At 42.1% G+C, this 24,588-nt stretch overlaps 1 protein-coding gene across 3 annotated transcripts in view; it reads left to right on the top strand.

The window, feature by feature from the left end:
• The window catches only part of ANKEF1 (ankyrin repeat and EF-hand domain containing 1), a 33,955-nt gene extending 15,123 nt beyond the window's left edge, over positions 1–18,832 (top strand). For all 3 annotated transcript variants that reach the window (XM_073339621.2, XM_073339620.2, XM_073339624.2), the window contains 5 exons: positions 537–1,356; positions 7,607–7,833; positions 11,352–11,533; positions 14,055–14,189; positions 16,137–18,832. In XM_073339621.2, the coding sequence (XP_073195722.1) occupies positions 537–1,356; positions 7,607–7,833; positions 11,352–11,533; positions 14,055–14,189; positions 16,137–16,289 (1,517 nt within the window). In that variant the 3' untranslated portion in view covers positions 16,290–18,832. The remainder of the gene's footprint in view (positions 1–536; positions 1,357–7,606; positions 7,834–11,351; positions 11,534–14,054; positions 14,190–16,136) is intronic.
• Positions 18,833–24,588: the final 5,756 nt, after the last annotated feature.

Here is a 24,588-nt window from a genome sequence, read left to right as displayed (position 1 = left end):
TAAAGGGCCTGATCCAGAGCCTACTGAAGTGAACGGAATGACTCCCCTTAATCTCTGTGGGCATTGGATTTGGCCTCAAAGAAGCTGTGGTCATGCTGACTAAAATCAAATTCAGTGTCACCCCTGGAATTTCACTGTCATCACATGAACCTGCAAAATCTCTTCATGCTGTGTTCATGAGGTACAAACATTTTAAGGAATGGCACCACACATAGCCAAACTGCAATTCTTGGGTACAGAATGGTGAGTTAGAAATAATATTTCAAGCTTAGCTCTGCTCTTCATGACTTCTTTTATTGGTTTAAGTAAAATCTTTTAATACTTTCAGTGTAGTTTTTGTGTATTTGTGTATAATAACTATCCCATTCCCTAGTTAAAAAGTGCAATTTAATAGTTCTGTTTAGATCCCAGACAGTATAAAATTGTAGACCTGTGTTAATAATTATCTGCAGCAGTTGGCTGCAAATCTGAATTAAGACTCAGCTAGTTTTATACACCATCTTGTTTTTTCAGTAAAACAATGTCTGTATGTTTAGGCTGTGATCCTAAATGGAAGAACCTACTAACAAAAACCCCAAGAATGACTGCCAAAGAAGGTGGCTTTAAAGCAGCATCAAAGGAACTGCGCAAAATTGAACGACTCCATGCTAAAATCACCAAACCTGGAGCGAAGGAAGCCAATCCACGCTTTGCGATGAGGTTGCACGATTGGTCCTTAGAACATCAGACAGCCCTTCGTGAGGCATTTGAGGTTGTGGACAGAGGTGACGGAACAATAAGCAAAGATGATTTTGCATCAATTATTCAGGAGAAGTGTGATTTTGTGGATGCTGAACTAATACAAACTGTTGCCCAGGCACATGATAAGTCTCGTGCTGGGGGAATTAACATTGAAGAGTTCTTTAAAGGTTCCAAATACTTGCAAAAAGCCTATCTCATTTCGTCTTTCGGACCTAAAAAGAAGAAAGGGAAGAAAGGAAAAGGGAAGAAAGGCAAATTCTCCATCCCCATGCCCATCTGCGTCATTCCAGAGAGCTTGTGCCCACGCCGAACAGATGGCGGGCCCCCTATGTACATGATTGAGACCTATCAGAATGTGACCGATGGTAACCGCTTTCATCGGGATCACCCCCCTGAACATCCTTTGCAGGATGACTCTGCGTGGTACATTGATGAGCCAGAGAAGACTTACACCAAGATTAACTATCTTACTAAAGAAGGAGACATTGTGTCGCTGAAAAAAGCATTTGAAGAGGGGATACCAGTGGACATTAGAGATGTATATTATAAAACTCCTCTGATGGCGGCATGTGGAAGTGGAAACATGGATGCTGTGAAATATCTTCTAGAGAAGGGGTAAGTTTTTGTGAGGAGGGTTGTTTTTGCAGTGTATATATTTGATAGTCACTTAGACACAAAAGAAGAAAACTTGGAGATATTTAACTTTATTTTAAAGAATTTGCTTAGTGTTTATCACTGTACAATCAAAGCATTGCAAGCAATAATGAATTTAGCTTCATAACGCCCATGAGGTAGGGTATTGTTATGATGATCCTTGTTTTTGAAGATGGGGAAGCAGAAGCACTTAAAGGTGATCTTCAAAGTTGGTTAAAGCCAATGTTTTCAAAGTGTTTGCTAATTTGGGGGGGGGGGGGGGTCTGAGCTTTTGGTCTTTCAGAAGTGCCAGATACCTAAATATCCAGTTGAAGTCAATGGGATCTGCCAGTGCACCTCTGAAAATCCACCTCAGCATGTCCCAAATTGGGCATTCCAAAAACGGAGGCACTCAAAATTAGAGGATGCTTTTTTAAAATGTTGGCCTAAGTGACTGGCCCAAGATCACACGAGCAGTCTGTGGCAGAATTGGGAATACATCCTAGATCTCCTGATTCCCACTGCCTTTAGAGGCAAAGGTGTGAATTGAGACTGGTGCATAAAAGCATTACTGTACTTCCTTTCTACAACCACAGCAGGCTGACACATGTGCTGAGTAGATTAGGCTTAAGGCTGTAGTCAGACACTGCTATCTAATATATTCACCACTTTAAAAGTTCTGCGGCAGATTGTAGTCAGCAGACACACTTGGGAAATCTAAATAATAAAAGGTAGGATTTTTATTTTGAATGATAGTTAACGATTCATTCAAGTAATTTGGAAGATGTTCCCTTAGGCATTTATCTGAATGACTGTCGGGCTCTACCAGGGCACGACAAGGTGTCTGTTCAACGAGGAGAACAAAAGAGCAGAATGTTGTGTTATATGCAAAAAACCCACAAGTGCGATGGGTTTTTAAAAACCCTTTATTTTTTTTAATTTGAAAGACAATGATATTTACCTTAGCATTACTCTCTACATATAGCAATTCCCATTTCCAAGGGTGAGCAGTTACTTATAGTCTTAGGCTCTGTTGTTAGTGAAGCCTTGTTGAAGCTGGTAGGTGCTCCTGTATCCATCAGCTTCACCAGCAGCTTGCTGATTCAGCAGACCTCGATGTTGTTCACAAAGACCATGGGCTCGGTTCAATGCTGAAGGTGCTCAGCCAGGTTAGATGTCGACAAAGCACAGTTCCAGTGCCCCATAGGAGCTACAGGTATGCTAATATATGTATGCCTGTGACAATGGTACCAGCTCAACCAGGACATTAGGATCTGGTCCCGTAGGCCAGCATAAAGATGCCCCTTCTATGTCTTCTCCTTTTATACATTGATATAAAGACGTTAAATGTTACATTCCATATGCTTTTCATTCTTTTCTTCTACCTTGCACCTGCTAGTTCTAACAAAAAATCCTCATCCATTATCCTGTCATTCCCTCAATATCTTATGAGGGGTCTGTCTGTCTCTCAGCCATTGCCTGGGAATGTGTTCATGCAATTACTTGAGAACTCTGGGTGTTCCTGTATCATCCTCTCAGGCCTGGAATGTGCTTACTTGGTGTTAGCTAATACGTGGTGCATTGAAATTTTGCCAAGACCAGGCTTCCTTTGGTTCTTACTGTTAGTTGTGTGTAGGGCTCCAGTAAGGCCTACACTGCCTACAGGCCCCAAGCCTGAAGAGACTTAAACTCATGCAACTTAGTGCATTTCAGCAGTCCCACTAACATTCATGGGACATTTGTAAAGTTACATACATGTTTAAGCCTGTGCATTCTTGGAGTCTAGTGGTTATGCTTATTGGGCCAATTAATCTTTACTGACTTTATCAAACCTCCATTGAGTTCAATGGAGTTACATCTAGGATAAATTTTGCCCCTTATGTTTAACATTTGGACCTTGTAACATGGTAAAGCAATGTTAATTTTGGGATTTTAAACAGACAAAAACAGGAAATACAGAGGTAAAGTGCCGTAGTAAATGTTAGCTTTGCACCTTTTGGCAAGATAGAATTTCAGTACATGGTGAAAATATTGCTATGGGAATCTTTCTGGGCTCCCTTTTACAATATGGTCTTTCAACAAACCATATTGAGTGGAATACAAAGTGTTTGTATGTTCATCTAAGGTTATAAAAAATGGTGCAGTTTGACCGTAAATCGGCAGTGTGTGCTGTGGTTTATTTGCACAGTTTTGCTGGAGCAGTATTATAAATCAGTTTGATAAAAAAAAAAATACAGCAAGAAACAGTGCTAACATGCAAGTCCTATGTAAATCAATGTTATGCCCTCCCCTGGAATACTCTGTTCAGATCTGATCAGCTTGTCCCTAAAAGGATAAAATAGAAGCGGAGGGGGTTCAGTGAACAGATGGAGAGAATAATGGCAGGCTTGGAAAATAATGCATATGAAGAGAGACTGGAAGGATTGTGGATCATTTACTCCAGAAAGGAGATGAATAGGAAATGATAGTGATGTATAAAATAATGTATGGTATGGAGATGATTGAGCACTTCTCTCCCCTCGCCCTTTCTTACGCAAGATCAAGAGTTATCCAATGACACTGAAAGCCAGCAAATTTTAAAACTGGTAAACAAATAACACTCAATTAGCCGGTGGAACTTATTGCCAAGATGTCACTGAGAGCAAGACTTCAGCAGGATTTTAAAAAAGATTAGACATTTATATAGATTACAAGAACATCCAGGACTACATTAATAAAGAATTTAAAAGACGTGTGGATGGAATGCAAACCCTTGTGTTTCAGGGCATATGTCAGCTTTTGGCCAGAGCGGGTTAAGAAGAAATTTATCCTGAAACATCTTAGAACTGTGGGGTTTCTTGCATCTTCCTGCGAAGCATCTGGTATTGGCTCCTGGACTAATGTTCTAATGGATGCTCCAGTTCAACAATTTCCACATTGTACCTCTATGGGACAGTCCCAGATACAATGAAGCTGATGTAGCTGGGGCGTGTGTATATGTGTGTGTGTGTGTGTGTGTGTGTGGAAGGGGTTGGGGAAGAACCCCTCAGTGGTCTTTTACTCCTTGTAAACCCATTCAGTGGGGCTTCTGAGACGCAGCAGACTTGGAGAGGATTATGGGAAGAGCTTGTGGCTTGTTTGAAAACAGGAGGGAGCATCGTTCTCCCCTTTGATAACTGTGAAGGAACCTTGGTGAAGTGATAAGTCAGGAGAAGTGGCTGATGGGGCCCCTCCTGTTCTGAGCTCCACCTGAGGGAAGTGTACCACAATCAGCTGGGTCCTGGTCCTGCCCGGATGGACCCCTGCATGCCTGCAGGGCCTCATTAACTTCAGCAGTGTCCTGCTTGCGCACAGGTGTCTGCATCCCTGGATCTAATTGCCTTGGACTGGAGACAGTCTTTCAGACCACTGCATTTTTGTTAATTCAGTTCTTTGCATGTAAATTTTCATTTCCACAAAGTAAAAAAAAAAAAAAAAAGAGTGAGTAAAATAAAAAGCAAATGCAAAAAATATGAATGGAGAAATATTAAAAATATGAAATTAACCAGAAGGGAATATGGAAGACAGAGGGAAAAGTCTGAATATAAGATGTAGAAAGTGTAACGGCATAATCAGGATGGCTATTCAGGTCACATTTTATGAAGCAGCTATGTCAACAATATTGCAGCAACGTTGATTATTTCTGTTCTGTAGTAAAATAAAATATTTATTTTCTTTCTGTGAGCCTAACTCTTATGCTTTCTCTCAAGTTGCACATTTCACTTCTGTCATGCCATCATTGCTGTACTGCTATGTAGGATAAACTAGATAAACAATACTGAAAACGTCCCCCGATTACACCAGTGTGAAGTTTTTAATATCAATCTTTCTAGCTCTGAATAATTAAAGAAATACTGTAATTTTCTAACCTAAAGCTGTACAGGTATGCAGTGTTGGATCATCAGCTTGTATAAATCAGCATAGATACTCTAGTTTCAGGAGAGCTACACTGATTTATGCCAGAGGTCTGGCAATTTATAATCAGAGAGTCTGTTTAGTGTTAAAATATGAGTATTATTTGATTTTACAATATGCATCCGTTAAAGTATGGTGAAATCTGGGTAGTAAACTACTTGGCCACATCCCTTATAGAATGTAACTATTTCAAAATAAAATTGGGTGCACTGACTTTAAAAAAAAAAAGGTTGAGAAAAATCTAAAGAAAATCCAAGGAAATGATCTGATAATTGGATGAGCTTCTCTTTCATGTCTCTCTTCATTGTCATCCCTGTTTGGAGTCCATAGGCTTTAATTCTTTGGGCTGTGGAAGAACATTCAACAGATGAAAATGTTAAAGTGGGAGGGGAACTGAAATAAATGATGTAACCAGAATCTAGAGCGCACACCTGGAAGAGTTTCTGCCTCACATCTATTGTGGCCTGTCCCTTAGGGCTTGTCTTCACTGCATCAGTGAGCTAAAGTTACTGTACTCCTGTACTGTACTGTACTGTACTCCTAGCCCCAGTGAGAGCAACCACACTGCAAAACAACACCGCAGTGACGCAGTGTGACTGGATGATCGGGTGATGAGTTACTGTAAGTCACGCCATTGCATCCCCCCAGCATTACTAGCTCCAGCCTCAGCATCACTTGAGTTTAAACCCACACTCCACCCCTGATGGGCTAGAGTTTAAAGCACCATTTAACTTGACCAAGAGATTTTTGTGAGTGGATAGGAGTTGAGGAAAGAGTAACATTTGAGTTATCACTTGAGCTAACTGGGCTGTGAAGGCATGCCCTTAGACATCCCTCGGCCCACGCCGCTTCCTGCAGCCCCCATTGGCCTGGAGTGGCGAACTGCAGCCAGTGGGAGCCGCGATCGGCCGAACCTGCAGACGCTGCAGGTGAACAAACCATCCCGGCCCGCCAGCGGATTTCCCTGACAGGTCGCGTGCCAAAGGTTGCCGATCCCTGGTCTAGATCAGTGGCAGATTCCTGTCCCCTGGATCATTGCTTCTGAAGCAGCAGAGCAGCATGCAGCCCGTTAACTCAGGGCGGATTTTAAAGTGACAGTCAGCCTGAATTGTTCTGGTAAGAAGAATCTGAGGATGCTGATCTTTTGTTAAAGAACATAAAACATAGCCATAAGGGTTAGAAGATCACACCAGGGGGCCCAAGTGGAAGCCAGAGCACAGTAGCGGCAGCAGTATAAAAACGATATGTTTGATTTGTGACATGAATCATTTACAACCCTATTGTTCCCCTCCTTACGGAAGCATTCTTGCAGTAATGTGAATAGGCACCATACAGCTGTTCCAAGATGGGAATCATAGGATTGGAAGGGAGCTCAAGAGGTCATCTAGTCCAGTCCCCTGCAGTTATGGCAGGACTAAGTATTATCTGGACCATTTGTGACAGGTGTTTGTCTAATCTCTTAAAAATCTCCAGTGATGGAGGGTCCACAAACTCCCTAGGCAATTTATTCCCACTGCTTAAGCACCCCAATAGTTAGGATGTTTTTCCTAATGTCCAACCTAAACCTCCCTTGCTGCAATTTAAGCCCATTGCTTCTTGTTCTATCCTCAGAGGTTAAGAAGAACAATTTTTCTCCCTCCTCCTTGTAATAACCTTTTATGTACTTGAAAACTGCTATCATGTCCCCTCTCAGTCTTCTCTTTTCCAGACTAAACAAACCCAATTTCTTTCAATCTTCCCTCATAGGTCATGTTTTCTAGACCTTTAATCATTTTTGTTGCTCTTAGTTAGCTAAGTGGTCATCAGCCATACGAACTCCTAAAATTCATTTAGTTCCATGATAAGCCACGTCAGGTATTTTAAAATATTTCAAAGCTGTATGACAGAGAGATGAAAACCCATGAAAAGGCTTCTTACATTTAAAAAGTAACGTCATGCATTTAATGTTTACTGGACCTGGAACTGTGAAACAATCAATCTAGATACAGTAGTTGTATTCATCTTTATATGTACACAGTACCTCTTTATTAGAGAAGTTCATGGAGGACAGATCCATCAATGGCTATTAGCCAAGGTGGTCAGGGACACAACCCCATGCTCTGGGTGTCCCTAGAGGTGAAACAGTTTGAAGCTGGGGTTAGATGACAGGGGATGTCACTTGATAATTGCCCTGTTCTGTTCATTCCCTCTGAAGTATCTGGTACCAGCCACTGTCAGAAGGCAGGACACTGGGCTAGATGGACCATTGATCTGACTCATTATGGCCATTCATATGTTCTCATGTTTTATTTATTTACAGGGCTGATGTAAACGCAACTGACAATTTCAAGTGGACTCCTCTGCACCATGCCTGCCATGCAGGTCAACAGGACATTGCTGAACTGCTTGTGAAGTATGGAGCAGCGATAGATGCAGTTACAATCAACAGTGCCACCCCACTGATGAGAGCTATTGAGAGCTGTAGATTGGACTCAGTGCAATATTTAATTGATTCTGGTGCGAAAGTCCAGATGGAAAACAGAAAAGGTAAATATTCCAAATTATTTGTGGTCACTTTCGATTAAAAAGGCAGGAGAGGGTTTGGAGTTTTTCTCAGTTACACATAAGCTTTGTTGAGACAGTGGATCGTATTGTAAAAGAAGTAAAATGAAGTGGTATGTTCTTTGAGGATCTGGCTGTACTGTAATATTTCTGGTGGTTGTCAGCATGGTGCTCTGGGGAGAGAGTTAAAGTTGTCTTAGTAAATTTAGTGGGCGTGTTCCTATTTTCCAGTGTTTAGGGGTTCAGTTTTTACTACGTGGAACCCACATTTTAAGAACATTAAGAACGGCCATACGGGGTCAGACCAGTTGTCCATCTAGCCCTGTATCCTGTCTCTGATAATGGCCAATGCCAGATGCTGGAGCATGGGGTTCTGTCACTGACTATCTTGCCTAACAGCCATTGCTGGACCTATCCTCCATGAACTTCTCTCATTCTTTTTGAACCCCACTATACTTTTGGCCTTCACAACTCCTGGCAACGAGAACCATAGGTTGACTGTGTCTTGTGCGTGCATTTGTTTTAAACCTGCTGCCGATTAATGTCATTGAGTGAATTTCATTCTTACGTTACGTGAAGGGGTAAATAGCACTTCCCCATTCACTTTCTCCATACTACTTGTGATTTTATAGACCTCTGTCATGTCACTTAGTCATCTCTTTTCTAAACTGAATAATCCCAGTTTTTTTAATTTCTCCTTGTATGGAAAATGTTCCATGCCCCTCATAATTTTCGTTGTCCTTCTCTGCACCATTTCTAATTCTAATGTACCTTTTGGGAGATGAGGTAACCAGAACTGCATGCTGTGTGGCCATACCATGGATTTATATAGTGGCATTATGTTACATTCTGTTCAGGATTTCTATCATTTTGTGCCTTTTGAAAAAAGTGGGTCTCAAGAGTTTTGGGGGTTTTTTTGTTTTGATTTATTCTTTATGTAAAAATTCAAGCTTAACTCTAGGTTAACAAAGTTTTTTGCAGTGAAATAGTGTCATTGAAAACAACTCTGCTAGGACTGTAATGGCTCCCTTGGTTTGCAAATGGTTATTAGTGAGTACTATAGTGAGGTAATGCTAGTTATGTAAAGCAAAATTGGAAAGGTTTTAATTATGACCCATCTATAATAGCCATTGTGTTTTTACTTTTAATTCTGTATGTGGCACTTGTTTGATGTGCTTCTTCCTGTTTAGCAGTTGGATAAATATTCTTCTGTGTTAGCAAAAATAACAACAAAAATTATCTGAATTTATACAGAAGTTATTACCTTGTAGTAGCAGTAGAGACAGGGATCTCGTGCAGCTCTGTTAGTTTCCTTGGTTTTCACATGATGTAGTGGGAGAGTCTTATTAACTTCAGTCTGCAGAGGTGTCCAATAGATGTCATGCATCAGAAATTATTCCCAGTAAAATAAATGTTATTAAATTAAAAATATATTGGCTGGGTGTTTTGGCCAGCTGCTGGTATTTATTGATGCAGTCTTGTCCCCATTGACCTCAGTTGGCAAACTCCAGGGAAGGAATTCTGCACCTGTACTCCAGCCCCTATGCACTGTTATGTCACCATGCAGTGGCCAGAAAAGGGATACAGGACAATTCTTCTGGTGAAGGTCAGTAGCTCTACACAGGTCCCCTTAGAAGCCTTGGCATAGAAGATATGCTGGGGCAAGAAGGGAGACTTCATAGCTCATTCCTCTAAAGGGATTCTGGACAACTCCAGGTTGCAGGCTGCTGTAGTTAAGAGCAGCCCTGGAGTCCACTCTACATTGTGCTGGAGGCTGCATTACCCGCCAACCAGACCAAAATCCCAACACCACGAAGGGGGCTTAAAGTCCTCTTTAATCCATGCTGTTTAAGTAATAGTAAGGGGACACGTTTGTTTTGAATAAAAGAGGAAAAACTTGCTTCAGGTGTAAACTTCACTGTGGGCCAGTTTTTCAAAATAGCCCAGCATCCAATGCCTAAATAAGTAGTTGGATTTTCAAAAGAGCGTTTGAATTGCCGGGTGCTGAGCAATCTGGAAATCTGGTCCTTATTTAGGTCTGCAACTGGGAGCTGAGCTCTTTTGAAAATCTGACTCTGTATATGTATCTTCTGCTCTGTTCTAATCACACCACTGTGGGCAAACAGTTGTAAGTAGTGGGGGAAAACTTCTCATACTAGCCCTTTCTAATTGTTAAACAAACCATTCCCTTCATCAGCTATAGTGCACATTTAGGGTTTGTTTGTTTTTAAACTATTATGAAACGTTTTAATACTTTCTATAAGGTATGATTATGTGAAATGTCAAAATTGTTGGCAAGTGTGGCTTTATTCCTGGGGTTGAGACGCACAGCAGCTGTTCAACTAAAACAATGATTATATGTGATTCATGTAGCTGGCATCATTTAAAATGAAAACTTTTATTTCTGTCACTGAACATTTTAATCTTGTAGGTTTCTTTTTTTAAAGACATGGGAGCATCTATGAGGGGATGAAATGCTTGATCCAGAGGGCCCTCAGTAGAGCTGATTTGGGAAACATAGCTTGTCCAAAAACATAGTTTTGTCAAAAGTGAAACTTTTTGCAAGAAAGGGTCAGTTTCAATGAAGCTTGCATGGGAAGGTTTCTCAGGTCCATGGGGCACTATCTGGTCAAGGTGTGTGTGCTCCCCCTCTTTCTCTGGCTCCCGCAAATAGGTTGGTGGTTAGGGTGCTCACTTGGGATGGGGGTTCAAGTCACTGTCTTTCTCACATCCCGGTGGAGAGTCCTACCTACCAGACTATAAGCTGTTCTTGGATGTGGGGAGGGGTGTCTCTCTGATTTTTCAAAAAAAAAAGGAACAAATTCTGAAGATTTCAGGGTTTTTTTCCCCTGTGTTAAACTGGAAATTTTTTTTTAAATCCTAGAAATTTTTGTGTGGCCCCAAAACCATTCCCCATCCAGTTCTAGGCCAGAGCCTTGTAATATCCACTGAGTTCACTGGGAATTGCAGGTGCTCAGCTCCACTGAGTTTTGCCACAGAGGAATAACTTTTAAAATGATGGTGTTCCACTGAGGGCCCTAAAAGAGGTGGAGATCTACTCTAGCCTGTTTTAAAGCCCTGGCTCTGCAATATGCTGACCGCTTCCTGGGAGGTGTTGAGTGCCTCCAAGTAAAGTCATCATCTTGCTGAATTCGCTTCTACAAGAGTTCAAATATAAACAACAAATGTCAAAAACTATTACAAGCAAAATGACCAACCAAAGAATACATGTGAAACACAGTTTAGGGGCTTGATCCTGAAAACCCTTAGTCACAAAAATAGTGTCTACTCCTGCAAGTATTCCCATTGATGTCGGCAAGGCTGATAGCATGAGTGAGCACAACTCATGTGTTTCATGGTTAGGAGGCTTGAGCTGTAACTGAGTTCAGTGAATTGCAGTGTCATTATGGTGATCAGTGCCACCGTTTATTGTCATGGCTGATACAGCTACTGACAGTGATTCTTATTGTGAACTTTGCTTTTGCTTTTTCTTTTTTAAAAAGGCCAAAATACTTTGGACATTGCAAAGGCGTACGCTGACTTTAGACTAATTGACCTGCTTCAACAAAAACTGGACCGTTTGCCAAAACCACCAGAAACCAAAGCAGATAAAGGGAAGAAACCTGGCAAGCCTAAATCAGCTGCTAAGCCCAAGCAGGGGGAGGCTGAAGCTGCAAAGGAGGAGGTATGATAGATAGCAGGGGGTAATGAAATACAGCCAAGGAGGTGATTTGATTTGCCAACAGTTACTAAGATGCTTGTTTTCTTCATTTATTTTCCAGACAAAAGCTATAAAGATGCTCTACAAAATACTTACGCAAACCACGCTAGCCCTATAACCGGTGACTGTGAGAAAGGATTAAGGCATTGGGTATCTGGGATTGAACCCCCATCTCCTAACTCAGGCTTCCTTGTATGATCTTGGGCATTCCCCCCCCCCTTCTCTATTTAGCTGTAAACTCTTTGGGGGCAGGGACAGTGCCCGTCACATAGGCCTCTAGGTGCTATTTTCATATTAACAATAGCACGTGTGGCATGCACCCAGCCAAATGGTATAAGGACCATTTCATCTCCACGTTAACTTGAGCTTGCTATTTTGTTTCTCTGGTCCCTGAACTCCTGCTTAGCAGCGCTCTTCTCACGGTTACCAGTGCCCCGTCAGGTACTCCTGTGACATCCGCTACCTGAAAGGCATCATGAAAGTCACTTTTTGCCAACGTGACTCCATTTTTAAAAAAAGTTTTGCAATACCCTTATTTACTATCCCGGCAGATTCAGCACAAGATAAGGAAATTACAGATCAGACTTTCCAAAATGCAATTTTGGTGGTGGTGCGGGCTGGATTGGGTTGGAATTTAGTTCTTCGTAAAGTCTGCATGCTTCTGAGCTGACCTATGATGAGAGGGTGTGCTGGAGGTTTATACCAACCGGACATAGTGATTAAGGGGCAGTCTGGACCTCACAGATCTGGAGAACGTAACAGAAGAAGAGATCAATTGTCAGTATTTAGCTGCAGCTCTTTAGTGCAATCCCTTTGGCCTAGCAGGAGCTGTGGGAAGCATTCTGCCTGATCTTCAAACTAGAACAGGAATAGTTACAGTTTGCTTCAGGGCCGGGGTAAACAATTCTGGAGGGAGCAAGAGCCTGGCAGCATGGACCATGAGAGTGGAGAGCATTGTAGATAGCGGGACTCAGACACAGAGTTTATTATTTGTATTACTGTATCCCTAGTAGCGCCAGTTATGGAGCAGGATCCCATTATGCGAGGTATTGCACAGACACCGAACAAAAAGACGTTCCCTGTCCCAAAGAGCTTTCAATCTAAAATGTTAGGTGTCTTTCCAAAGGTCACACAGGAAGTCTGTCAGAGCCACGAACAGAACCCAGATCATCAGAGTCAGACCTTTACCCACAACTTCAGCCTTCCTTTCTGCTAAGCTGCACAGTCAGTACCCAGAACCCTCTGGTGCTTTCGTGGCCTTGGCTGTATCCACAGATCTGGCCACTGAGAACGTGCAAGGAACATAATCGCTATCCTAGTCATGGGCATCTAAATGTATTATTGTAGCACTTGACCAAGAGTATTTACTTTGTTTAAAGTCGATACTTTGCAACATGTGGTTTCTGAATGACACTCTCCTGCTGCTTTGAACTCGTGTCATACTCATTCATCAGCTAAAACTGTGGATTGGGTAATTATTTTAGTGCAGGGTTGCCCACTGACCTGCTTGGTGTGTGATATTCCAGGGATTGTGTGTTCTGTGGTACCTAAACACAAGGTAGAGAAATGTCCTTTTCCCTCATATAATCTTTACTGTCATCATGATTGTGATATGTTAAAAGGAGACCTTGTTACATCCGGCATATGAGGCCTGACCCAAAGCCCTCAAAGTCTCAATGGAAGACTTCTACTGAGTTAAGTGGGCTTTGGATAAAGCCCCTTGACTTTTCTCCCAGTCGTGAGTCTGCAATTATCACGTATTCCGCCTCTTCAGATGTTGAACTATTTGAGTTATATTTTTCAAACCCTGCCTCTGTTCTGAGTGTTCTTTTCCCTGGTGTGTTCTCTGCACCCCAGCCAGAGCCTTGAGTACTTGATCTTTTCCCCCTAATACACATTCTAACACCGGCCTTAGCAGCTTCATCATAGTTATGGCATTTTCAGTTGTGACTTTCTTCGGAGTTTATCAGTGCTGCTTCTTAATCAGCCCCAGGGGATGCTATTTAGAGACGCAATGCAATTATTCCCTCCGGGACTAAAAGTGCTTTCCTTACAATAATCCTGCCCTTGACAACCTAGGGAGAATGTGACTGAGACTAGAAGTCAAACTCTGGTTTAGCGCTTTGGTGTAGATGCCCTACGGGCTTTTTCTTTACAGGCTTGCTAGTTAATACTTGTGATACATGGAAAAAGCATCTAGCTTTCTAAACTTGTCAACCAATTCTTTTGCAAATGTGAATGTTTCATCTGTAAATTCCCAAGAACTGCATCCACTCGCCTGATTCTTAAAATGCTTCCCTCGTTTTTATTTCCAATATAAATGCTTAAACCTTTTTTATTTTACATGATTCAATAATAGAATCTTTCTAGAATGGATACACACACACATCTGTCTGTCTGGCTGGTAAAAGAAATATCCTACAACAACTAGTATGAACGGTGTTTGAAAGGGTGACATATTTGTCTTGTGCTTAAACTTTTGCAGCCACCTCCACCAATCGCAGAAAAATCTATTTTTGAAGAAAAGAAAGAATCCTTTAAGGACAATGTTATTCATCTGAATTCTTTAATAACCAGTGGTGCTACTAAGAAAGTTGATATCACATTCATACCCAGAAAAGTAAGTATATTAGCAGAGCCTCGATCCTGCTGCATTTTGACACTGAAATGAATATGACAATAGACCTGTATTCTCTGCTGGTGTAAATATCTACAGCTTGATTGAAGTCAAAGTCAATTCAGTAGAGCTGAACCCATTAACACCAGCAGAGAATCTGACCCAATATATTCAGAAATATCAAAAATATACAACTTTTGTTTGCATGATTTGGAAACGTGGCTTTCATAACTAGTGTCACTTTGCTTGCTCCGCTTAAGATAAATCATTTTGTTCTGACTCTAGAAATTAATAGCCTTCAGTATTTTTATTACAAATCAGTTGATCAAAGAGCAACAACCTTGTAAAAATTCAGGTGGTTTCTCTCTGAGAAAGATGCTTTACAATGTTGACAATGAAGTTGTATCAGGGTGTAAGGATGATCCTAGTGTACCAGGGGTTAACTCCAGATCAGCTTTCCTCACCTCTTCTACAGCTATTAAGGGGAAGAGCTATAAGAACGGCTGCTTTGGAGACAGAGGGGCGAGTACCTTTAGAAGAGCAGGGCTGTCATTTGTCTGGCTTAAATCCATTCTAAGGAGTCTTTCTACTTACTTGTCAGTTATGTTATTAATTTATTTGCCTTTCCTGTTATAAACAATCATCATTGCGGAAAAGACCTTGCTGAAGACAATTGATTTTTTTTTCTGAGTCATTCTCTCCTTCAAGATATGTACTGTTGAAATTAAAGAAATTACAATTAGCCTGTGGAACCCATTGCCACATGATGCCACTGAGGTCAAAATCATAACAGGATTCAAAAAGGGATTAGACATTTAATGTGGATCCATAGTTACAACTGTAACTATATTAAATGTATGTTAAAAATAAATAACACCTTTAAAGGCGTAAACTCTTATGCTTCAGGCATAAGTTGACTTCTAACTGATGGGGCTTAGGAGGAAACTTTCCCTTTGGGCAAGTTACCCCATGACTGCACCTTCCTCTGAAGTAGCTGGTGCTGGCCACTGTTGATGACAGGATACTGGACTTGATGGGTCACTGTTCAGATCCAGAATGACAGTCCCTGTATTACTGTAACAATTAACAGGTAAGATACACACCAGGACCCCTGTTAATCCATCAGTTGCAGGTGAAAGCTGTGGACGTTGCACATGCAAACTGAAAGAACAGTCAGGCCCCAGTCCTTTTTCAAAGCATGTTTGTAAACGTTTGTCCTCATTTACAACGTGCTATGTGCAATAAAGGCCTGTGGCCTCCTTTGTCACACAGAGCTGCAGATTCTGATGCCATCAGTGGCTATTCAGCAGGAGTGCTGGACATCCATTTTTTTCTATATCAGATATTCGTTGTCAAGTGACAATGGTAAAGAGCCTGTGGCATATGCTTCCCTGCAGCTATTAAAGACGTTTGGAAATTACGTTGGGGAACTCTCTGTCGCTATGACGTCTTTTAGCAGGGAAAGCTATTTGGTTGTGCCAGGTATGGAAGCAGGAAGCAATGCTGGATGTGCCGTCCCATGGGCACTAATATTTTACTGAATGAGGAAGAGGTTTTGTAACTATACAGACTATTTTTAGGGTGGGATTTTTAAAAGTGTCTAAGGGACATAGGATAGGATTTTCCAGAGCTTATAAGTGAATTCCAATTCCCACTGGAAGTCCATGAAAGTTAGGTGTCTAACTTCCTTAGGTGTTTGTAAAAATTCCACCCTCAATTGGCTGGAAGTAATGTAATATCAGGGTGAGTTTCAGGATTCAAATCACAGATCTCCCAGCTGATAAAGCAAATATTCAACTAGATAGCCAATAGTTTGTCTGTCTGATATTGATTCTAATTTTTAAAAAAAAAACTATATAAAAAATGTTGAGACAATTACATAAGCATTATTCGTTAATTAGAACATACTGATGCTTAATTATTACAATTGTATTTACCTTTGTTTTCCAGACTTGGACCCCGGAAGCGACAACAGCTAGTCTAATAAGAAAGCGGGAATTGCATCGTGAGCGCTTTACTTATGAGGTGGACTTTGAAGACTTCATGATGCCATTTAAGAAGAATTTCATGGGAAAAGCCCGTGCGTTAGAAATGGCGTCTTAAATTAATTCGTGCCTTTCTTTGCATTGAAGTTCAGAAAGGGTCTAAAAGCAGAGGCTCCTTTTTGAAGGCAGAATCATGTTACCCTTATTTAATGCCCCTCAATTATGATAAAATTGGAGCAAAACTTTATTTTTTTCCTTTGTACAACTGTGTAGTTTCCCTGTAGTTAAGGGCTTAATCTTCTAAGAGGCTGAGCCACACCAAGATTCTAGACTCCTGAAAGGATCAGGCTCTGATTTACCGGTGTATACAGACTCTAGTTCCATTAAACAATGCATCCTTTAAAATTTATAAACATAGGCACCATTGGCTACAGCTTTATGCTGCCATATTCTTGGACACAGGGCAAGACTCATCTAAGGGAAAGTGGTGTTTTATTTATCTTTCTCTTATTAGGATTTTTTTAAAAAAGAACAGGGTAAATTGCAAGCAGGATGAATCCTCTATTGGGATGTCCTTATCCAGTGCTACGGGACACTCAGAAGGAAAGCATCATCCTTCAGAGAGATAGATGGCATCACTCCTATTAGTTAAAATTTGAAAATAGACGAGTAATGAGTAGTTCTGGTATTAATTCCTGAACTGATATTTTCATATCCCATTACACACACTTGCAAAATGGACACATGCAGGGATTCGCTCAGGATTGCATTACTCGAGTTCTGAGCCAGTGCACCACACTTGTGACTCAGGCCCATGGTGTATTTTCAACAAACTTGCCAGAAGCTGGGACTGGATGATGGGGGATGGATCCCTTGCAATTGCCCTTTTCTGTTCATTCCCTCTGGAACATCTGGCACTGGCCACTTTTGGAAGACAGGATACCGGGCTACATGGACTATTGGTCTGACCCACTATGGCCGTTCTTATGTTCTTTCAAAAATAATCAGTACTGGGAGTGTAGTTTTGCTCTCGTGGGGCTTGATACAAGGCCTTTTGAAGTCAGTGGATGTCCTATACTCAAGGAATGAAGACCAGTGAATAATGTCCCTACTTTAGAAATAGGCTTAGGAGTGATCTTGGGAATTATAGACTGGGGGGCCTTGTTTTAGCACCAGGAAAACTGGTTGAAAACATACTTAAAAAGAGAAATTATAAGACACCTTGTTTGTTTGAAGATGAAAACGCCCAACATGGTGATGTGTATCATTTAAATAGTACATAATTTTTTTCCATAGTGCATATGGAACTCCCCACTACTATATACCTGAGGACAATAACTTAGTACAAGATGTAGACATTTATATGGATTATGACAACAGCCATAGTTATTTCAGAGGTGACTTTTTTATATAAATATAAGGGATACAAAGCCTCATGCTTCAGAGCCTAAGCCTATTAGTAGTTGAATGAGTTAGGAAGAAAGATTCCTTGTGGCTAGATTATTCTATAATTTTCCATTGCAGAGATGCTGGCATCTCCATCAGAAGTATGTTTCTGAGACACGATACTGGACTAGAAGAACCACTGGTCTGACCTGGTGTGACAGTGTTTGTATTTATATTTGTGGCTCCATGAGCTCTAGATCCAGTTTTTTCAGTTTACAAGGGTAAAAATATTCGGGTTTTTTTCTGTCAGTCCTGCCAAGTCTACATGGAATCTGAGAGTCTAGCTGGGTTCTTTCCTCCATGTGCATCATCTCCAGTAATTAAGATTCTGCAGACCAGATTCTGCCCTCAGTGACATCTGTGCAGCCACATTGCCCTTAATGGGTGTGTACAGGCACTGCTGAGGATAGCATGGACTTCGGTGGGAGCTTTGCCTGAGTAAAGACTGCAGGATTGAGACCTTAATAGTGGTGGTACTGTACATTTCTCTACCCATGCCTCTTACTAGCCCAGTTACTCAAATGAGCCCGATGCTTTTTACCCTAGTTGCATGCAGAACAATAGACGTACTGTTCACTGGTACGGAGACAGAAACTTGAAGCAAATGACTTAGACACCCTTTGTTATGAAAATAATTCTTAATGAGTTATGTGCTTGACATCTGAAAATTTTGGGGCCAGGTTCCCAGCTAGTGTAAATGCACATAGCTCCATTGACTTTACATCAACAGAACCCTTGTGCTTCCTTTCTTTTGAAGATGAACACACCCAGTGCAATATTACGTGCAATTTAAAATGACTTTATTTAACATGTAATTATTTAGAATAGAATTGGCATCTTCGCCCTGATGAAAATTCTCAGGGCAAGTTGCTTCGCGTGCAAGAATGCCCCAATACTACTGGTATTGTAGTTTGTATATTTCAGAGTAATGGTGGCCTTTCAAGGGAAATAGGGTGTCTGGGTTGACATCAGTTGTTTGGGGATTCTCAGTGTATGGGCATGGTATCTTTGATCCTCAGTTTATGCCCAGATAGTTCAAAATAATAAAATAATTGTATTCAAACTATTCAGAGAGAACTATGCAAAGGAGGATGAGGTGGCAGACAACAAATGATCAAAAATAAAGCTGGATCTGTACATACGGGAAAAGCTTCAGGATCGGTTTGATAAATCATACACCCTAAAATAAAGCAGACTTCACAGATAGAAATGAGGGTGGGGGGAGCAGGGAAATTCATAAGTCAATTATTTCAGAAGGTAAATAACAATGTTCACGACACGGGCGTATCATGGGAATTAGCTGGGAGAGTTTTCTCAACATTAATGTCAGCTACTTATTAATACCGTAATAAATAGCCTACCCTTAGGTAATCACTGCTATGATTAACTAAGGGCAATGTCCTGTTTGGCTTACACAGATGAGTGGCTCCACTGGACGGGAGAAGGATTTTGTTTGGATGCAGTAGAAGAGTTTAATCTAACCAGTGTACAATGCAGTTTCTCCCATCGTTTTGTGTTGTGCAGTGTGAAGCTTGATTGTGAGTGGCCTTTGAAAGGCATGCAGAAAGCTTCTCCAGTGCATAGTTGCAACCCCTGGGCTATTGTGACTGACCCCTCTGTGCCCACTGGCAAAAAAAGGGGGGAAGGGACTGTGTAGGGCCCCACCCTTTTCTTACACATTGCCCAAAAGTGGGAAGGGAAGGGAAGGGGGTTAAGAAGGAGGTGAAGCCACAGCTCAACCCAGAACAACATGCTGGGTGCAATGGGAGGGGCAGTTTGTGTTCTGGTAGCCTGGGAAGCCCGTCTGCACGGCAGGCTGCTCAGGGAGGCTCTGCCCCACCTCTCAACAGGTGCCAGTGTATTTAGGGCACCATTTGGCCCATAGTGTTCTAAGGTGGGGATAGGATAAAAAGCACCCTCTAAAGCAGGGCTTCTCAACCAGTGGCCCACGTGCTGCGTACAGCCGATCAGCACAGAGCTGCGGCCCATGTGACATCCTCAGAACCATACAGGTAGTATTGGATGTGGCCCACGTAAGACGTTGTGGGCTGCATAAGTGGTTCACAATGGTAAATAGGTTGAGAACCACAGCCCTAAAGTAAAACTCCTTTGTGTGTGTGTGTGTGGAGGGTGTATTTATAACCTATATAAGTATAATTTTCAGTACTGAAGGGCAATTCAGAGGCAACACTAGTTTGTAAAGACCTGGTTTGGTTAATTTTGGACCTGACCCTACACATCCACGCTCACCTGAGTAATGGGTACAGTGTGAGCCTGCAGAATCAAGTCCTTTGGTGGCACAGTTTTCTCCTGTTACGTTTTTTTGTTCCATCTGTACCAGGGACTTTTAGCAAATCAACAATCTGCACAACCACCAACATAGTTTTTTTTAACGTGGAGACTTCTTTTCCATTTGATGCAGCAGCTGCAGTAAGTCACTCCACGTGCTGCCTTTCTTGGGATTACTACACTCAGACTTGAAGGCATTCAGGAGTTTACCTCACACCTCAAAGCACACCTCAGGTGTCTTATAACCTCACAGACTAACAGACCTCATTGTGCAGAGTCACGTGGAATGCAGTCCATGTCCATTGGGGGTTAATGAAACTACTCATGTGAGTAACGGTCAGCACGTACATAAGTGTTTATAGGATTGGGGCCTTAGATTGTAAACTCAGGGCAGGGATTGTGTTTTACTCTGTAGTCTGACTAACATGCTGGGGCCTTGATCCCTGACTGAGTGCTACTGCACTATATTAAATGATTTATCTGGAGCTATCCTTGAAGGCCACTCATATGCCAAGGTTACATATTCTCAGTTTGGCAGAGAAAAGGGAGTATCATTTAGAGCTTTGTTCAGCAAAACTATTTATGTGAGTAAGGATTGTGCATGATTTCAGTGCATCTCCTCATGTGAATAGAGATTACTCAAGTGAGGAGAGCTTTTCAGGGTCATGTTGCCTTTGGCTGTGTCTGACATGACTTACTATATATAAACATGAAACTATGAAATATGTGGGAACGTTCTGCCTTAAAATTACCCACTTGTTATATGTTTGAAAAGCTCAAGCTCTCGTTCAGGAAGCCCAGGGATGTGTGTGGAAAAACTTTTGTTACTTATATGTTTAATAGCAAATCAGTATTTATTAAATAAAATAATTTACAGCTAATGCAGAATGCAACATCCTGATTCCTCCAGGGCTTTCAATGGCAAAAGTCATTGCCACCCATGCTATAGAGGAGCGTAGGATATGAGCCACGATTTTCTGAAGATAGTGAACAGAAACCCGTCTGCAAGTGTGTAGACAAATCAAAATCTTGTATGTAATTGTGAAAATGACCTGCATCACATGACAGAAAAGAGATAAGTTTGCCTCTAAACTGTGCTCCATGATCTGCACTTGGGTGGCTTTTATTCAGCAGTTAGAGTTCACGGTTTAAGCCCTAAATAAGAAGGCTTATCTGCCTAAGGGATTGTTTGCCTTATGTCCCTTCATAGAAATTGAGACTGGCCGGGATGGAACGGCATACCATCCCTCTGGAGAAATCAAGAGGTAGATTCTTCTCCATTTAGGAACAGTTCTGCAGAATTCTCTGATCTTCAGCAAAAATACAGGAGTCGGGGGCGGGGTGGCATTCTGGCCTCTTTAGCCCTTAGGACTTTTTAAATTTTATTTTTGTAGGTTATTTTGTTTAATGAACTTTGCATATGTTGCGTGGTTCTTGCGTGTTATTGTTTATGTGAGTAAGGTGTCACTATTTGCAGATGGTTGTGCCCTGTAGATTAGGAGTAGGAAATATTGAGGTAGCAGAAAAAAAGAGAACCAACAAAGAGTTACGAGAGACCTCTGACAGGAAAGTGCCTGGGGTTTCAAGTTCTCCATTACTAAAATGAAAGGATTGATCTTTACAGAAAGGAAAGTTACAAAGGTGTGTGAACAGTATCTGTGTGGAGAACAAAGAGATATAGTTAAAAAGTTCAAATTCTTAGGGGTCATATCTGATACTAAATTACTTTGGAAAGATCATATAGACGCCTCTGGGGCCTTTGCTTTAGATTCAAAAGTTGTGTTAGGCCATAAGAATTAAGACAGCCAGTTGACTGGATTGTTATGGTGATTTATTTTGAGTTGCATAAACTATCGCAGCTGTGAATTTCCATTTTGCAATACATGGATATGGCAAAAGATACATGCAGTGACTAACAATTTTAATCTAGGTTAGAGTACTCTCGGTTTCATAGCACCAAAGCAAATAAATCAAGGGGAAAAGTGAGGACAACTGCCCTGCCAATAAAATGTTAGACGGTGTTTATAGACATTGCATGACACAAGAGGCATCTCTGGTCTCTATTGTCCAATAATCCCACTTACACAATTACCGTCATAACAGGGCTCTTCCCTTTTTCTGTTTGGCTAAAGAACGCTTAGTGTCTGCTAAAAGTTTCTCTTCCATGTCATGTGTCTTAAGCAAAGGTTAATTAATATTTAAAAGTGACTGAGTAGAAGCATACCCACATATTTAGAGCAATGGTTTTGGTTTCTTCCACCAGTAGGGCTGAAGACTTTGGCAACGTTTTGGGCAGTGCAGCCTGCATTGGCATAACAAGAATGAAAGGAAATCAGAGTTTTGCAAGTGCCCACTTTTAATATATATTTGTGCCTTTGCCCCAGTACCCTTTAACAGGGAAGTTGTCTTAATGGCAATCATGCCGAAGGAGTTCCAAATTAGTGGGCTTTAAAAAACAAACAAAGTTGATCGAGTCTCGAGAAATAGATATGAGAGAGCTTGAGATATCAAAAGTGATTTCAGCCATAAATATCTACGGTAAAATGTCTGTATTGGAGTCAACATTTCTTTGCAGTACAGATATAACCCAGCATCTACCATCTTTACTCATAATGGGCCACATTCTTGGTTAATACAGATCAAATAGTACCTTGCTCATCAAATAAACCTTTTGATTTCAGTGGCACTGTTCAAGAAGCAGTGCAATACTCAAGACTAGCAAACGCAGAGCAGCACCACAAAATGGGAAATTCAAGTAAAGAAAGAAAAGAGAGGGGGGAAAAAAATCAGTAAATACCTAGTTACCAAATGGGCTTGAATAACTTACAGTGGAATGAAAACATAACAGGATAAACCTAGCACCACTAACGTTTGGAAGTGCTTTGCACTCAACTCACGCAGAGCGCTGTACAGACATTAACTAATCCTCACAGCACGCACATTTTCCAAGCTACGAACATTAGTGGCCTAGCCGAGGGACGGGGCTGCACAGAGGTTTTTGGGACCTGGGGCAAAATGTGAACCTGAGACGCCTCTGCCCTGTCCTTCCCAAAAACATTATAGTGGAGACAAAAGTTTAAGAAGAAAGGAGGGGCTGGGGGATCAGAGACAGCTGAGGCCTGTGTGATCTCTGGCCTCCCTGTGGGGATTAGGAGTTGGGGAAGGGGTGCATGATCAGAGAGGACCCAGGCCTATGGAGTTTCTGTCTTCCCCACAGGGATGCGGAGGTTCTGCCCTGCATGCAGCCTGGCAGCTGCTCCTGGTTCCACCTCTTCCTGAGCTCTGGCCCTGCTGCTAGTCGTGGCAATATCCCTCACCCTGCTTCTTCCTCCAGGTTCTCAGCCTGTGGGTTGCCTCAGGCTTGGTACAATGATGCCAGCAGTGGCCATGGTGGTATCTGGGCCCAGCGGGGGCAGGCAAATTGTTCCTCGTATTATTGTTGACAGGCGCCAAACCTGAGTGGCAGTGCGACCCCATGCATCAGGCTGCATCACTGCTCATTCAAATGGGGCTCAGCCATGCCTCTGTCATTTTGGGGACCCTCTCAAATGAGTGGCCTGAGGCAAATTGCCCCTCTTGTCCACCCTGACCCCCCAGCAGCCATGGTAGGGATGGACTTTGACACCATGACAGAAAGCAACACTCCCCCCCACGTCCAGTGGGTACCCCCGCTGCAAGTACCCCCTCCAGTACCCCCAAATACTCCCTCCCAGTACACACATACCCCTCAAGAACCTCCCAAATGCCCCCTCCAACTCCCCTCCACCTGGGGGGGCTGTTGCGCTGTAGCTGCTTCCTACATTGACAGAAGAGGTTTTCCCATAGATGTAGATAATCCCCCTCTCCAAGAGGGAGTAGCTAATTGAGTGGAAGAATCCTTCTGTCTACGTAGCTGCATCTACTCTGAAGGTTGGGCCAACATTACTACAGGGCTCAGAGTGCAACATTTTTCACACCCCTGAATGCTGCAGCGAGGTTGACTTAAGTTTTCGGTATAGACCAGGCCTGTTCCCCTGTATGTAACCCAAAGATAACACCTACCTCACAGAGGCACCCAGTGGACTAAGTCAATGTCAGTCCACTGAACATGTAAAGAGCTATGTAAGTGTGAAGTACTATTCAGTGCCTTTAGTCCCTCAGTTCTCTTTCCATAGCATAGGCTAGTGCAGTGGTTCTCAGCCAAGGGTACATATTTTTCAGTAATAGCACTGTGACACTTTTGTATTTTTAGGTCTGATTTTGTAAGCAAGTAGTTGTTAAGTGAGGTGTGATTTGCGGGTATGCGAGACAAATCAGACTCCTGAAAGGGGTACAGTAGTCTGGAAAGGTTGAGCGCCTTTAATTCGCCCCTGAGCCCCAGGGCTCCCAGCCGCCTCTGCAGCTGGTAGCTCTGGGGTGATTTAAAGGCTCTGGGGCTTGCAGCCACAGCCGGAGCCCCGGGGCCTTTAAATCTTGATTTAAAGGCTCCGTCTCTTCCAGTTGAGGCCCCACCTCTTCTGGATGAGGCCACGCCCCCAGTCAGGACTCCAGCATACCGGTAAGTCCTTTAAGTTACTTTCACCCCTGCCTTTAGCTGTGATGCTTCCTGAAATCAGGTGGAAGTCAGGATTGCTACTTGAATATCTTTTTACAAAAAGGCCTTCTTGATGGGCAAGAAAGTGACCAGTCTGAAAAATAGAGAG

This window comes from Lepidochelys kempii, chromosome 3 (genome assembly GCF_965140285.1).
Source record: "Lepidochelys kempii isolate rLepKem1 chromosome 3, rLepKem1.hap1, whole genome shotgun sequence".
Classification (NCBI taxonomy): Eukaryota; Metazoa; Chordata; order Testudines; family Cheloniidae; genus Lepidochelys; species Lepidochelys kempii.
Note: the sequence above shows the minus strand (reverse complement) of the source record. Positions and strands in the feature narration are given on the sequence as shown.